This window comes from Protopterus annectens, chromosome 3.part0 (assembly GCF_019279795.1).
Source record: "Protopterus annectens isolate FY-2018-M chromosome 3.part0, PAN1.0, whole genome shotgun sequence".
NCBI classification, from domain to species: domain Eukaryota; kingdom Metazoa; phylum Chordata; order Ceratodontiformes; family Protopteridae; genus Protopterus; species Protopterus annectens.
Window position 1 is genome coordinate 662,406,504 of NC_056731.1, and position 15,515 is coordinate 662,422,018.

A 15,515-nucleotide genomic window follows, 5' to 3' on the forward strand; every position below is an offset into this window, starting at 1 on the left:
AGAGCCCCTCATCTTGATGCTGTTGCTCATTAGCTCTGCTTACACAGCCATTAGAATTCACCACTCCTATATCATGCGACTCTGAACAGTACACACCCTGCACGTGGCCACTGATCATGCAAATCTGCCTACTGCAATGTGATGCGGATTCTGAATCCCATGGGATGATGATATGCTTGTCAGTCTCCCATCATGATATTTCACAGCATGGTCATTAGTAACATGCAACTTAATTTAAAAACATGAATGTGGGCACAAACATATGAACAACTAAATATCTCTACTGCAGTGCAGCTCAGAAGATTTTTATTTTATTTTATTTACTTATCAAGTTAGAGCATTTACTTGAATCAGTCTTTTTCAAGATCTGCCCAGTTTTTGCCATTTTGTTTCTTACACTGGTAAGTCACAAGTTCAGAAATCCAACCTCAAAAAATGTCTTGTCATAGTAAGATGTTATTGAAATTTGATAGAACTATATAAAAAGAGCTACAGGTGTGAGTTAAACTGAACTTAGTAATTACTTTTTATATAATTCACTCCAGAAGCCATAAAAAACAATACTTTCAAGTATTGCTGTTGCAAATGAATGTTGACCTTTTGATTAGTAATGCATGCTCCAGTACAAAATGTGCTGGTACTAGCAGAACTTCATTCTGCTAGAGATCTCTTTGTTTCACCGTCTTTACTAATAAGGAACTGTGCACTCTATGTTACTAAAGTCAGTCTTCCCTGACTATAATAAAAGATTTTATCCAGCAGAATCCACCAAGTTGTCAGAATGCAATAACAAAACAAACACATTTTCTCTCTCTTCATTGTCGATAGATCAGTGTGGTTGATATCAGAAGTCAAAAAATGAATTGGAGTGATTGCTTTAATTAAATAAGCAAACAAAATATAGTTGAACATGTTTTACAAGCCTCCCTTTACTACAATGCTCGTCTGCAGTGGTTTCACAGTCAGTCAATGACTAAATATGTTCCTGACACTTCAAAACTGATTTACAGGACGGCAATGTGTATGACCTCAACAGATACAAGAAAAAAATCATCATAGTCACTATACATTTAGTCACAGGCTAGTTAATTACTCCTTTTTTACAAGATACTTCCAATCTTTTGTCACTTAAGACTGTATTAAACAACAAGAAAGTACCACTGTTTGTATTACATCTTGAGCACAACTAAAATGTAGTTAGAATTTTACCACTGTTTATATTACATCTTGAGCACAACTAAAATGTAGCTAGAATTTTAAGTAACATACATTTATAGATTTGAAATCATTTCCACATAGAGTAAAGATTCCTACCACAGCATCCCACAACTCAAGCTACTTTTTATCAGTGCAGGTCTGTCATAAAGCTCATTTACAAATAGAAAAGAAAAAAAAAAAAAAACGCAGGCTGCAATCATGACTAATTTCTACAAGTAGCATCAAACTTGAAATTCTAATACTGATTTATGACAAGCCAAAAGATTTTTATAACTGCCAAACAATTTCACACTTACAAGTAAAAAACTGTGAATGGAAAAAAATGGTAACAAAAGTAAATTAATTAGTTGTACAATTGTTTAAATTAAGGCAAATGATATAGCATGTAGTACTTAAATGAAATACACTATATTAACAAATTTCATTACTTGCAAATTTAATATGGATTAGTATTTATCATTAATGACAAATACTTGTGTGCAGAATCGCTGAGCAATCAATATTTTTAAACAAGAAAAGAACAGTTTAGGGCAATTACCTGAATCTGAAACGAGATCCTAGCCTAATGAAATCAGAATGCCCTGATTTGGCATTTGTAGGGGTTCGCAGTCGGAAAAATGAATGGTGTTCCACAGCACATTTCCAAAGGTGTTTACATGCCTTGGGATTATCTAGCCGAAAAATGAATGTGTGCTCTTGTTCTCTTCCCTGTTATAAAAAAAATGCCTTTATGTAGGCTAAATGTAAAATGGATGACACTGATAATCTAAAAAAGGTGCGACAAACTTACTTCATTGTCATCTTCTACAACCACCAGTGTTAGCTTGCTTTTCTTAAAATCCAGTTTTGTGATTTTAGGCCTAAAGCAAAGAAAACATGTTTCAGGCAAAATCTTTTTTTCTTAGCAAAATAATATAATTCAATATTTAAATTTATTTTATTTTCAGAACAAAACAAAAGCGATGAACATGTACTTGCAATCAAGAACAGTAAAATAAGTCATATCAAATGAGTCTAAAAACAAAAATAGCACAATGTGAACAATTCAGTGTGCAGGAGAGTAGACATTTATAATGATATGTTTAATCGTGTGCCTTTTTTAACAAATACACTATGACAGTGGTACCCATTATATTTATAGCAAAGTGTTTTAAAGATAGTGCTATACCCACTAATTAAAACACTCTGCTATATCTGCTATCTTTAAGATGCTCAGCCCTCCTTTACTCACTTTATTAATAAAATGTGCTAATACCTTAACATAATGAAATCAGTCTCCCATGCATGACATTTTAAACCATTTTTTAAAATTTTAGCATAATAACAACAATAAATAAAGTGAAAATGCATACATTCCCCAGAGTACAAAAGTACACACATCATTAAGAGTATGTTTAGTGTGTCTGGAAGCAATATACTATCCAGTGAACCACTACTGTAGTTATTGTTTAGTTATAAACATTTTAAATCTGACTGAAACACACATGCTCGCGTAGCACACACACACACACACACACACACACACACACACACACACACACACACACACACACACACACACACACACACACCTACCAAACTGTGGTACTGTCTGTAAATATCTTGACAGGTCCTGGGGAGAAAAGAAGATGAAAAACCTGAAGTGCCAGCAGAAGAGCTCTAATTTCTTTGACAATGATGTGCTCCTTCTGTTGAAGAGGCAACCACACCCCCTGCATCTTTAAGGAGCCAAAAACTGCTTCCCACCAACATCTGAAGCATCTGTGAACAGCTTCTGAGAGGGAAGAGGGGGATGAAAAGGGAGCCCTGAATTTAGAGACAACTGCTGCATCCACCAGTCAAGTTCCTACTTAAGACAAGGTAGAAGAGAAACTACAAGTTCTAGGGGATGTGCATTGAAGCCAAACTGACTTCAGAAACCACTGAAACTTTCTCATGTGAAGTTTGGCCAGGGGGAGCATAGGGATGGTGGATTCCATGAATTTCACAGCTCTCAGAAACCCCCTGGCTGTAATGGAGGCCATAGGAAGAAGAGTTTGAAAGAAGAAAATGAGTGGCAGGTCCTTGGGAAGAAGCCGGGATGCCAGCATAGACATCATCTGAATCTTGCACTCCTGAAAAGCATGGTCTTGAGAAGGAGTCAGAAAAGACATTTTGAAATTTATTGTGAACCCCAGGCTTTGCAGAAGGGAAATTGTAAAATAAAGATTTTCCAACAGGATCTCTGGAGAGAATGCCTGAAACAGAAGGTTGTCCAAGGAAGGAAGTACTTGGATCCCCTGTATCCTGCAAAAAGCAGTCACAGGAGGGAGGCATTTGAATAAACTTGGGGCAGCAGAAAGGGCAAAGAAGAGACCTAAAAATGCCAGGATACAAGAGAGACACGTAAAAACATCCTGAAAAGGGGATGGATCGGGATGTGGAGATAAGTATCCTTGAGATCTAGAGACACCATATAAACCTGAGGAAGCAAAAGAGGGAACAGCATTCGAAAGGGGGTGCCTTCAGAAAAGTGTTTAGATGTGACAGGTCTAGAATGGTCTCCAAGTACCCTCTTTTCTGGGTAACAGAAACATCCTGGAGTAAAATCCCCTCACCCTTTGACACACAGGTACCTCAGTACCTCTTGAATAGCACTCAGAGTCAAAAGGTCTCAAAGCACCTCTGGAAAGAAGGAGAGTTATTCCTGAGGAGGCTGAGAAATACCTATAAAAGGGGGAAGGGATTTTTAAACAATGAAATACCCCTAGCAAATAATGGACAGGACCCTGGAATCCAGAGTAATCTGTAGCCAAACAGGAAGAGAGAGAAAGGCACAGGGAAATAAGAAAGTGCCTGGGAAGAACAGAATAGTCAGACAGCACCTTGTTTATCTGGAAAAGGAGACTTCTGAGACACAGAAGTCTGAGTAGCCATAGATTCCAACCTTTTTTGCCCTTAGGAAGAGGGCAAGATTGCCAGTGAACAAAGGCTGGTTTATTGGGGTAGTTTCTCTGAAATTTAGGCACAGGAGAAACAAACACATGTTTAAGTTCCTGTAAAGCCTTACTCTTAACCTGAAAGGACTTAAACATAGCAGCATCAGCTTCTCCAAACAAATGTTTATCCTCAAGAGGGGTATCCATCAACTTAGCTTTAAAAACATCAGGCAAAGGTTGAAGCCAAAGCCAAGAATACCACCTCATCACCAACCCAAAAACAGCAGCCCTAGAGGAAGCATCTGCTGCATCATAACTACTTCATGGAATGACGAGCCAGCTGGGAGGAAGTCCCTAAAAGGAAAAGATCAGAGATTTCACACTCAGAGTCTGGAAGATCAGAAATATCCTGGCAAGCCTGGGATAGGAAACCCAACAAATACCTAGACATATGAGTCTGACAGTTAACAGCCCTAAAAGCCAGTAGCAGAGATGTAAACCTTCTTGCCTAACCTTTCCATGGTCCTGCTTTTATCAGAGGGCAGAAACTTGGCAGAAGGAAGCAACTGAAAATGGCTTGTCAGAAGCTACAGACACCACCAAGGGGTCAGCAGTAGAGCATGTGTACAAACATTTACAGCCCTCGGGCACCCTCTAGAATCTATCAGGTTTCTTGGGGTCTGGAGCCTTACAAGCATTAGAAAATGCATCCAACAAGGTCGCCCAGAACAGGAAGAGCAGACAAAGGTTTAACAGAAGGCTAAGCAGAATCCATCTTCAGCAACTGATAGAATGCCTTTATCCTGGAGATTGTGTCCCCAAAAGAAACCTCTTCAAAGGAAGTATAGGACTGGTATATACCTCTTCCTCTGATCCACAGCTGAAAGGAGAGGGAATTTGAGAAGAGTAAGCAAGGGATTCCTCATCAGAATCCAGCTCCTCCTCAGAGGAATCCTGGTCCCTGGGTCTTTTTTGGGGGACTTCAGGACCAAGGTGGGGGGCTATAACAAATTCCCTGAGGAGGTTTCAATGCCATCATAGCAGTAAAGAAACCCTGAGTGAAGGCCTGTCATTCACTCTGTGGACCCTTAGGAGTAGGAGAACTATGTTTAGTCTTTTGTTTTTTTTCCAGTGGAACGTCCACCTTATAAAATTTGGAAGGCTCTGACCCAGGACTGCATTCAGTGATGGTAGCAGGGAGTTCTTCTCTGAGTAAAATTCGAGCCACACCCCTAGGCCTCTCAGACATAATCAGCCATGGTTCTCCCAAATGTCCAAAGCGGAAGTCTAGAAAACCTCCTCGAACATGCTTAAAGTCGGATCTCTGCCAGCCTCCAACCCGGATGCAGCAGAGGAATCCAACGTCAAAGTTGGGCAGGCATTCACTCACCTCGGGAGAGATGTCTGGTGGTGGCTGAACAGCGGAAGAGTCTGGCCTAGGCTTCTTAGCCTACTTCTTCAATGGCGTCTGTCCCTTGAAGCGGGAAGTACCCTCCATCATGCCTTTCTCAAGAAGTTTAAGACACTGATTTTCAAGATAGATCACCAAAGAAGATAGTCTGCTATGAACGTTTCTTGGTACAAAAGCCCAACAAATGGAACAGGCCGTATGGTTGTGAGAGGGACCTAAGCAAAAGAGACACTGGTCATGGTGGTCTTTATGGGGAATCTGTCTCCCACACTGGCATTTACCCTTCTTGGATGCCATGAAACTCCACAATCAAAAAAAAAGCTAAGTAAAAAAGAACCCCAAAGGGGCACTTACCTGCAACAGCTAGGTGAACCAGCAATGGAATAGATGTTTAGACTGATAACCAAATGATGGTGTTCAGACTGGTGACAAAGTAGTTCTGAGGATGGTACATCCGGACATCACCTTGTGCTATGCAAGGAGCATACGTGTTACATATGGTGCACATTACAACATATAAAGACTTCAGTATAGTAGCCAGACGTTGGGCCTCCCTTGGCAGGGAATCCCTAATGTAATGAAGAATGCAACAGTGAAATGGAAGGACATTACATTTTCCAATATATAGAGACTCTCTCAATGGTTAATGATTAGGAGTCCTCCTTTTATATTAACTACTCCTTCAAGTTTTGTAAGCTGGGGGTCAGAGAGCTGTGCCTGCCTTAAATCTCTTTGCAACCCCTTCCATGCTTTTCTTTTTAATAGAAGTTTGATTTTTTTTGATAACTGCTTTTTTTTTTTTTTTTTTTTTTTTTTTTTAGAGTAACTGCTATGAACCACTTCATTTGAAGTAACATCTTTTAAAGAAGAGTCCAGTATTTTCAAGGAGCTTTGGTTTGATTCAAGCTTTTCTCTACTGCATAAGCCTTCTTCTGAAGTGGACACTTTCCCTGCTTCTTTTGAATGAGAGGATACTAACTGCATGTTCTATGGGACTGCCTATAAACTTAGTTGCATGTAATCCTATTCACACCGATTACAATGTTATCAAGATCATCATCTAGTCATGTTTCCAATCAAACACCACTGGCTTTACAATGGTTATATTTGATGCACTATCCCTCTTAGCAATGCTTTTACTACCCTCTACAAGGACAGAGTACAGGCTCTGGAGATAACCTGGAGTAGCTGCAGTTTCAAGACAATGTACTACTATAGTACTACTACTTTTATTTGAATCTTCTGGTGTCCCGCAGCCTGCCTCTGTGGACATTTGGATCATATAAGCCATAATTGGTTACTATGGAACATCTGCTCCAATACCCTCTCATGTACTCGATACAATATCCCTCCTTTTACTTATGCAGCCTGCCACAAAAGTGTAGACTGCACTTATGAGTTCTTCTATACTCCTTTGAGGTGCTGGGTATCTCCTTCTTATGCAGTTATGCCCTGCTGGCTAGTCAGATATCACCCATTCCCCCCATTTCCAGCAGCATTACACTTCTAATCAGCTAATCAGTGCCTCATATCATGAAGTAAAATGCTCACTTATCATAAAATCTCAGAGAATTTCAAAAGTATTGATTTGATATCCACTCAACCACCAACAAAGGAAAGTACTTTGACTTAGGAATGGGGTCCATTCCCATCATGTATTAGAAACCCAAAAGATTTGGAGAAATTAAAAAGAAGGAAAGAACTTATTTTCTGCAATACATTCACTGACACTAGCATCTGCTTTTCTTCCATGTTCTCTGATTTTTTTCTGCACACATTATCAATCAGTTTAAAGCACTCAACTAGACAGTGTTTAACTTCAGAATTCTGACAATCTATGTCATTAATTTTTAATTCAACAAGAACTGCCTTGTCTACAAGCAAAGAAGCAAGAAAAACTCACCCACTGCTCTTGGAAAATTTGCATTGATTACACACCCTTTAAAAATCTGCGGTGGCGGTGCCGCGGTAGCGTTGTCGCCTCACAGTAAGATGCTGTCTGGTTCGATTCTCAGCTAGAGCGTCTTCTGCGTGGAGACATGCATGAATGGGTGTACCTTCGTTGTAGGTTGTGCGTCAGGGCTGGTAACTCGGCACGTAAAAATCAACTACCAATCATTAGTGGTCTGGAGTTCTGCTGTGGCGACCCCTAACCAGGAAAAGCCGAAAGACACAACAACAACAACACACCCTTTAAAACACGAATTAGACTAACAAAGACATCCCACTTTATAATAGGGAATCAATCTGGCACCAACACTGGCATCTAGGGTATGCCCCGTAATATGTTTTCATAAAGGACCAGCCTCACTGTCTCCCTCTCTCTCTCATGTTGGCATTGCTTTATACTTTCTTTCATGAGGTAGTCATATTTTCTCTACTCCTCTGCTGTTTGCTCTCCCTCCTTTTGTACCTAAAATAGTTTCATTCTCATAACTGCATTGATCTGTAAGTGCTTCATCTCTAACTCTCATTGCTTTAATTCAAACTGGGTTCTGAGATCACGAAGATGAACTGAGTTGCTTTGCAGTACATTCTGCACATAGAGGTTGTCTCCATTTTCAATGGACTGTGTTTCAGCTGCACACATGGCTGGTATCACACACACAGACAGACACACACACACGTATATGCAGCATTTTTCCAAATGAGAGTCAGTGGTGATTCTCCAACAGCAATTTCCCAGGTTTAGGAACACTGTCACCAATCAATCAAATCTGTCAAAACAAGCACACACCTTAGAAAAACGTACTGGTTAACCTGAAAATAAGCCAGTTTTAAGTATTTAAATGGTAGCAATTATCGATGAGCAGTCACATAACCCTCCCAATGGTGAACACCATACAGTTTGGTAAGAGGTGTCAAATGCATAAGCCTTTAAATCAACAAATAAAACATCAGTCACAAGAATTTAAAGCTGAACAATAAAATTATTCATTGAAATAAATGCATTAAATCATTTATTTTTTAATTAAATTTGCAAACAGTAAAATTCTTGCATAAGAAATTGAAAATGTAATATTCAAAAATACAGTAAACTCTCAGTTAACCAGAATTCAAGCAACCAGAAAAAAATCGAAGAAATACAGGACAGTATTGGGTCTATATCACCAAATCGAATGTTTAGGTTATCGAACACCTAAACATCGAACTGGTAAGACCGAAAGCTAAAAATCGTGAACTGACTCAGGGAAAGATTTCCTTTGGCTGTTAGCAGGAGTTTGCCATTTTCTCTACTGTAGAGTGATCTCGGAGTTGGTTTATTTAGTTAGGGGGGTGTGGGGGGCACAGCCCCCTACATCGGGGGGTGTGGGGGGCAAAGACCTCCACTTAGTTTGGGTTTAAGTTTTTTTTTTTTTGTGGTCAACGGAAGTCTTTCCCTGTGCCATTTGCAGTTTTCAGTTTCGGTCTTACCAGTTCGATGTTTAAGTGTTCGATAACCTAAACATTTGATATGGTGATATAGACCCACAGAAGGAACAATTCAGTTTTTCATGTATCGTACTTTCTGTTCTCCCCCCGCCAAAACATACCTCACATTTTTAGAGTTTTAGAGTTTTAAAAAGGAAGATACAAATAAAGTCCCTCTCTCCCCAACCTAAAAACAAAATCAAACCAATCTCCAAAATGGACAGACCCCTTCACAAACCAGGCAGTGGTCTGAAGAAGTCTCTCTATAAGTGAGACAAAAAGCGCTTAACAGATATAAAGTGTAGTAGGTTTTTATAACTGGATTGTGCTTCTCATTTTACAACAGTGAAACATTTTATAGCTGGAATACTTGGTTTTCCTTTGGATTACTTCTGGACTGTCCCTGGTTTGTGAAGGGGTCTGTCTGTTTTGGAGATTCGAATGTATTTACTTGTTGACGTTTTTTCTAACAAAGTCAAACCAAATAAGTCAAATCACTAAAATGCCAACACTCACTCCGTACTCAGTCAGTTTGCATCAGATTGCACATTCTCTGTCCGATCTCTCTCACACACACATAGTCTCTTCAGCTTTTATACATGCATTCACTCACTCTTTCTCTCTCCGATCTCTCACACACACTCTCTTCAGCTTTCATACATCTCTCCGATCTCTCACACAAACTTTCTTCAGTTAGGTTTCAAACATCTCTCCGATCTCTCACACACAGTTGCTTCTGCTTTCATACATGCATTCACTCTTTCTCTCTCTCTCTCTATTCAGTTCATTCAATTCCAATCCACTCAGTGTGCCACCGAAAACTGTTGCTTGTGCCATGGCTTTCTAGCAGAAATATAAGTTTAAAATATTATTATTCCTGCCAGGCTTTTAATTACTGTATTTCAATATTAAAATCAAATCAATACAGTTTGTATGGTATGGTTTAGTATAGGGTTACAGTACTTGTCAGGTCAATTTTCAATAGTAACTCTCAAGCAACCTGAAACTGCACTTATCTGGCATCTACCATTCCCCATGGCTCCTAGACTCCTCGAGTTCAGGCAGAGCTGAGGATGTTGGAGCAGTAGTCGGGCCTGAAGATCCTGGTGTAGGTCTCGGGTCCAACGGTTCCACTACAATCAGCTCCAGACACTATGGCTCCGAAGTCCCAGATCAGATCGGAGGAGGAATCGATGGAGGAGGGGTGGTCTTGGCTGGTTCCAAATCCATTTGGGTTGGAGCCAACAACAGTTTGGCCAGCGCCGGTGTCCTTAATAGCCTCTGCACCAAATGATCCACATCATTATCAGAAAGGCTCCTGAAAGATCAAGAGGAGGGAGTAGGAGATTTAACAAGTTGAAGCAAGGAGGATCTCAAAGTAGGAGAAACCGGCTCCAATTCTGGGGACAAGCTCTGTAGGTGAAACTCCACCGGCACCAAAACTACAGAAGGAGCAGAGGTAGTAGGTTTTCCTGGGCCAACAGTCTTCAGGTCAAAAGATGACTCTTTAGATAATTTTTTTGTCAGCTCCGAATGAGCACTAGCAGAGGATGATCTTTTTTCTGACTTCTCACATCTGAAAGATAGGGATTTTGATGGTTTAGAAGTACCCTGACCTTCTTCAAGTGCCACTGTGAAGAGGGTCTATAGAAAACCTCTCAATATAAGCTTATTTTTTTCTCTCAAGCAACATTCTGGTGGCTGAATGAATGGCAGATGGCACATGATTCCTGCAAATGGACTGCTCCAAGGCAGTACACACAAACAGTGTGACCATCAGTCAACAACATTTTCTGATTACATTTTTCACACTTCTTGAACCCAGAGGGTTTAATTTCCTTAGACATTATATCTTAAAATATCAACAACTATAATATAAAGAAAAATAAGTGCTGCTACCGTCTAAAGGTTGTAATTCCCAATGAGAAAAGTATCAAAACCAAAACTGGACACAACCACCACGATGTTATAAAACCAGTATTTAATGTCGAAGTAAAACAAAGTGAGATAAAATAAGCGCTTTCACATGCTACACAGGCATGCTTCTTCAGATTTCACAAACACATTTTTAAACAGTTCTTAAGTACTAACTGCACAACCAAATAATTGAATAATGGATACAATAATTGAATTCAATAACTGATTGATTGAGCAAGCAATATTTTAAGGCAACCAGCTCCTGGTTGAAAGCTAGATATAAAGTGAATCATATATAATGAAATGTGTGTATGTGTATCCTGAATGCAAAATATACAATGTGATAAGTAGTATAAAATAATAATAATTGACTAACTAAAAATTAATAATTTAAACAAAACACAATTTGCAGCATCATATTACACTATCCGATGTAAAAATATATAAAATATATCAAAACACTATTTACTAAAATGCGTGTACTAACATACATCTACACCCAGGGTATAAATTGTCCAGTGCTTATAATTCATCACCTCTTAAAACATTAATGGAGGGAATATTAATAATATATATAGTATGTAGTATAAAAATACAATATCGAAATATATATATATATATATATATATATATATATATATATATATATATATATACACACACACATATATATGGTTGAATCCAAAAATACATCTAAATGCATGCATCCAGTATTGATTTAATGCTAATAGACTGGTTGAGCCCTGGTTCTACATGTGCTCTCATTCTAAAGATCCATTCAACCTCAACTGATTCTAAGTGATTCAGGTTACTGCCCCCTCGTTTATTCTGCAATATCAGCTGTAAAGCTAAAAGTATGACCTACATTTAAACTAACATGTCTGAATTATTGAATTCAATTATTGTATCCATTATTCAATTATTTGGTTGTGCAGTTAGTACTTAAGAACTGTTTAAAAATGTGTTTGTGAAATCTGAAGAAGCATGCCTGTGTAGCATGTGAAAGCGCTTATTTTATCTCACTTTGTTTTACTTCGACATTAAATACTGGTTTTATAACATTGTGGTGGTTGTGTCCAGTTTTGGTTTTGAACAACTATAATATCTTAATCATTATTAGAGAAATATATACATATATATATATACATTATATATATATATATATATATATATATATATATATATATATTTTTTTTTTTTTTTACAAGAATCAACTAAGCACTGCAATTTAGCCACAGAAAAAGGCAGTTCTCTAATTAAATGAATCTGCCTAAGATAAAGAGAAAGTACAGAAAAGGAGGAGAAGGCCCTCTAAGTTAAACAGGCCAACGGCAACCCTCTAACTCAAACGACCTTGCCAGGCAAATAGAGGGAAAAAATACCTCATGTTTACAGAGCTCACTAAGTAAAACGAGCTTAAATAAGATAACTAAAGGAAGCCCTCTAACTAAAACGAGCTTAGAAAAGTATAAACCTTAGCCAGGATAGGGAAGGGGAAAAGGCCCAGAGAAAGAAAAGTACAGTTTTGTACCTACCATAAATGTAGATGTTCGAGGATCCACATTGCTGCAGTCCTTACTATTGGGTAGTCCGCTGTCCAGTCGGCCCGAATACCAGAGTATATGGCTGACGTCGGTCAGGGCGCATTAGACTGACGTCAGTACGTCAGGGTACTAATGCGCATGACCGACGTCATATCCTCAGTCTTTTCTTGCCCCAGATGTCAGAAGACCCTAAAAAGACAAGGCCCAAAATACCTGCACCAAAATTATGTACAATATACACAAAAATATATACAAAAATATCAACATATAACCTCACCTACACAACCACCCCTAAACACAGAGGGGAAGGAGGGAGGTAAATTGGACTGCAGCAATGTGGATCCTCGAACATCTACATTTATGGTAGGTACAAAACTGTACTATGTTCTTCGTTCCACATTGCTGCAGTCCTTACTATTGGGTAGAATCCCAAAGCAGAGGTAAGGGAGGCTGGCAAATCATAAAGAAGTAGGAGCTGACAACATGCCCTGCAAAACAGCTGTGGCAAAACCAGCCCTAGACTTAGAGTAGATAGGAAGGTGATAATGCTTAGAGAAAGTATGCACTGAACTCCAAGTAGCTGCCTCCAAAATATCCTTAGTTGCCACCCCCTTAGAAATGCTGTTGAAGTGGCAGTAGCCCTAGTGGAATGAGGCCTAATCCCAGCTGGAATCTCCTTGCCATGATGGGAATAACAAAATGCAATGCAAAACCCAATCCACCTAGAAATAGTTTGTTTCGACACAGGCTTGCCCTCGAACTCAAAGCAAAAGAAACAAACAACTGCTGAGACTGCCTAAAATCCTTAGTCCTGCTCAAATAATAACGCAATTGCCTGTGTACATCTAAAGTGTGCAAAATCTTTTCCCCTTTTTTTTGGTGGTCTGCATAAAAAGTAGGCAAATGAATAGTTTGGTTTAAAGCCACACTAGAAACCACCTTAGGCATAAAGGAAGGATTAGTACGTAAAGATACCCTATCCTTATGGAAAATCAAAAAGGGCTCTACTGCCATAAGGGCCTGCAACTCAGACACCCTTCTTGCAGAAGTAATAGCCAACAGAAAAGCAGTCTTCCATGACAAGTATTTCAATTCAGCAGTGGCCGCAGGCTCAAAAGGTTGTAGAGTAAGTTTTTCCAACACAAAATTGAGATCCCAAGCAGGAGTAGGAGCTCTACGTGGGGGTCTTATATTCTTTGCCCCTCTAAGAAACTGCTTGAACAAAGGATGCGAAAACAATGGTGGGTCACAATCATAGTGAGCTGAAATTGCTGCAGCATGAATCTTAATGGAAGAGAAGGACAAACCTTTGTCCAATAACTCAGTAAGATATTGAAGAGCCACAGTCAAATTAGGCTCAGAAACCTCCAAATTCTTTGCTGTACTCCAAAATAAAAATCTCTTCCATTTTTCTGCGTACACTTTCCTTGTACTAGGTCTTCTAGCTTCCATAATCACATTTAAAACTTGTTGAGGAAGTTGAGACCTGCTGTGTTTCAACACAGAATATGCCAGGCTGTTAGATGGAGAGTGAAGCTTGACATTGAGCAGATGACCGTCCTTCTGAGATAACAGATGAGGAATCAAAGGTAAAGGCCATGGAGGCTTCCTTACCAGACTCCTTAGTAGTGGGTACCAGTGTTGCCGAGGCCAATCTGGAGCTATCAAAATCATCCTTGGCTTGTCTTGTCTGACTTTTAATAGCACCTTTGGAAGAAGAGGCAGAGGTGGAAAGGCATACACATGAAGGTTTTTCCAACTGAAAGACAGAGCATCCACTTTCCAAGCTGTGCGATGAAACCCCTTTGTGCAAAACTTTGGCAGCTGGTGGTTTAGTGGAGAAGCGAACAGATCTATGTCTGGAGTTCCCCATGACACTGTCAATTTCTGAAATACATGAAGATCCAGTTTCCACTCGTGGGGATCCATGATTTGTCTGCTTAACACATCTGCTAAGGAGTTCTGTGCTCCCGGCAGAAACCTTGCCTGAAGAGTTAGTTGCAAGCTTAGCGCAGTCTCCCATAAAATCATTGCTTGCCTGCATAGAGGATAAGAATGTGTTCCCCCTTGCTTGTTGATGTACCACATGACAGTTGTGTTGTCTGTTAGAATCAACACCTGCCCTGGAAGAAGTAACTCCTTGAAAGCCATTAATGCAAACTGGACTGCTAACATCTCCTTCATGTTGATATGTAGATGCTGTAGTCTGGCAGGCCACTTGTCTTGTATCCACTTTCCATTTAGATGAGCTCCCCAAGCAATGTCCGAGGCATCTGTCGTTAAAATCTGACTCACCTCTGGCCAGGTCACAGAGAGTCCCTTGTTTAGGTGACATTCCTGAGCCCACCACAAAAATTCTTTTTGAAGGCAAGGTATTATTTGAATGACAGTGTCCAAATCCTGGCAGTGCTGTGTCCATACATTTTTGAGATACCATTGTAGCTTCCTCATATGCAGTTTGGCATTGGGAAGCACCAGAATACAAGATGCCATGAACCCTAATGCTTGAAGGACTGTCCTTGCAGTCAGCACGGACTGATGAGATAGTTGATGGAAGTAAAGTGATAGACCTTTTGTTTGTCCGGGGTTAAAAAGGCCATCTGGGCTGCTGTATTCAGTCTCACACCCAGAAAGCACATGTCTTGAGAGGGTACTAGACTGGACTTTATTTCGTTCACAGAATACCCTAGGCATCTTAGCACTGCTATAACATATTCCAGATGCTGTAGAAGGTCTTCCTTTTCTTGAGCCAGAATCAGGCAGTCGTCCAAGTAAGGATAGATTTGAATTCCTTGTAGCCTGAAGTAAGCTATCACTGGAGCCAGAACCTTTGTGAATACTCTGGGCGCAGTAGATAAGCCAAAGGGCAATGCAGAGAACTGATAATGAGAATTTCCAGCTCGAAACCGCAGATACTTCCTGCAACTTAGCCTTATAGGCACATGAAGGTAAGCTTCCTTGAGATCTAAAGTTACCATCCAGTGATCTTTGCCCAGCAGAGGTAAAAGCTGTTGTAACGTCAACATCTTGAACTTGGGAATGTCCAGATAAGTGTTGAGGAGAGATAAATCCAAAATTGGTCTCCACGTGTTCCCC

General features: G+C 39.6%; 1 protein-coding gene across 1 annotated transcript in view; it reads right to left on the reverse strand.

Moving 5' to 3' along the window:
• The window catches only part of LOC122796516 (band 4.1-like protein 4B), a 2,320,263-nt gene that overhangs the window by 361,481 nt on the left and 1,943,267 nt on the right, over nt 1–15,515 (reverse strand). The window contains exons 10-11 of the mRNA XM_044065074.1: nt 2,009–2,078; nt 1,757–1,926 (exon numbers count right to left, since the gene is read on the reverse strand). Coding sequence (XP_043921009.1) covers nt 1,757–1,926; nt 2,009–2,078 — 240 coding nt within the window. The remainder of the gene's footprint in view (nt 1–1,756; nt 1,927–2,008; nt 2,079–15,515) is intronic.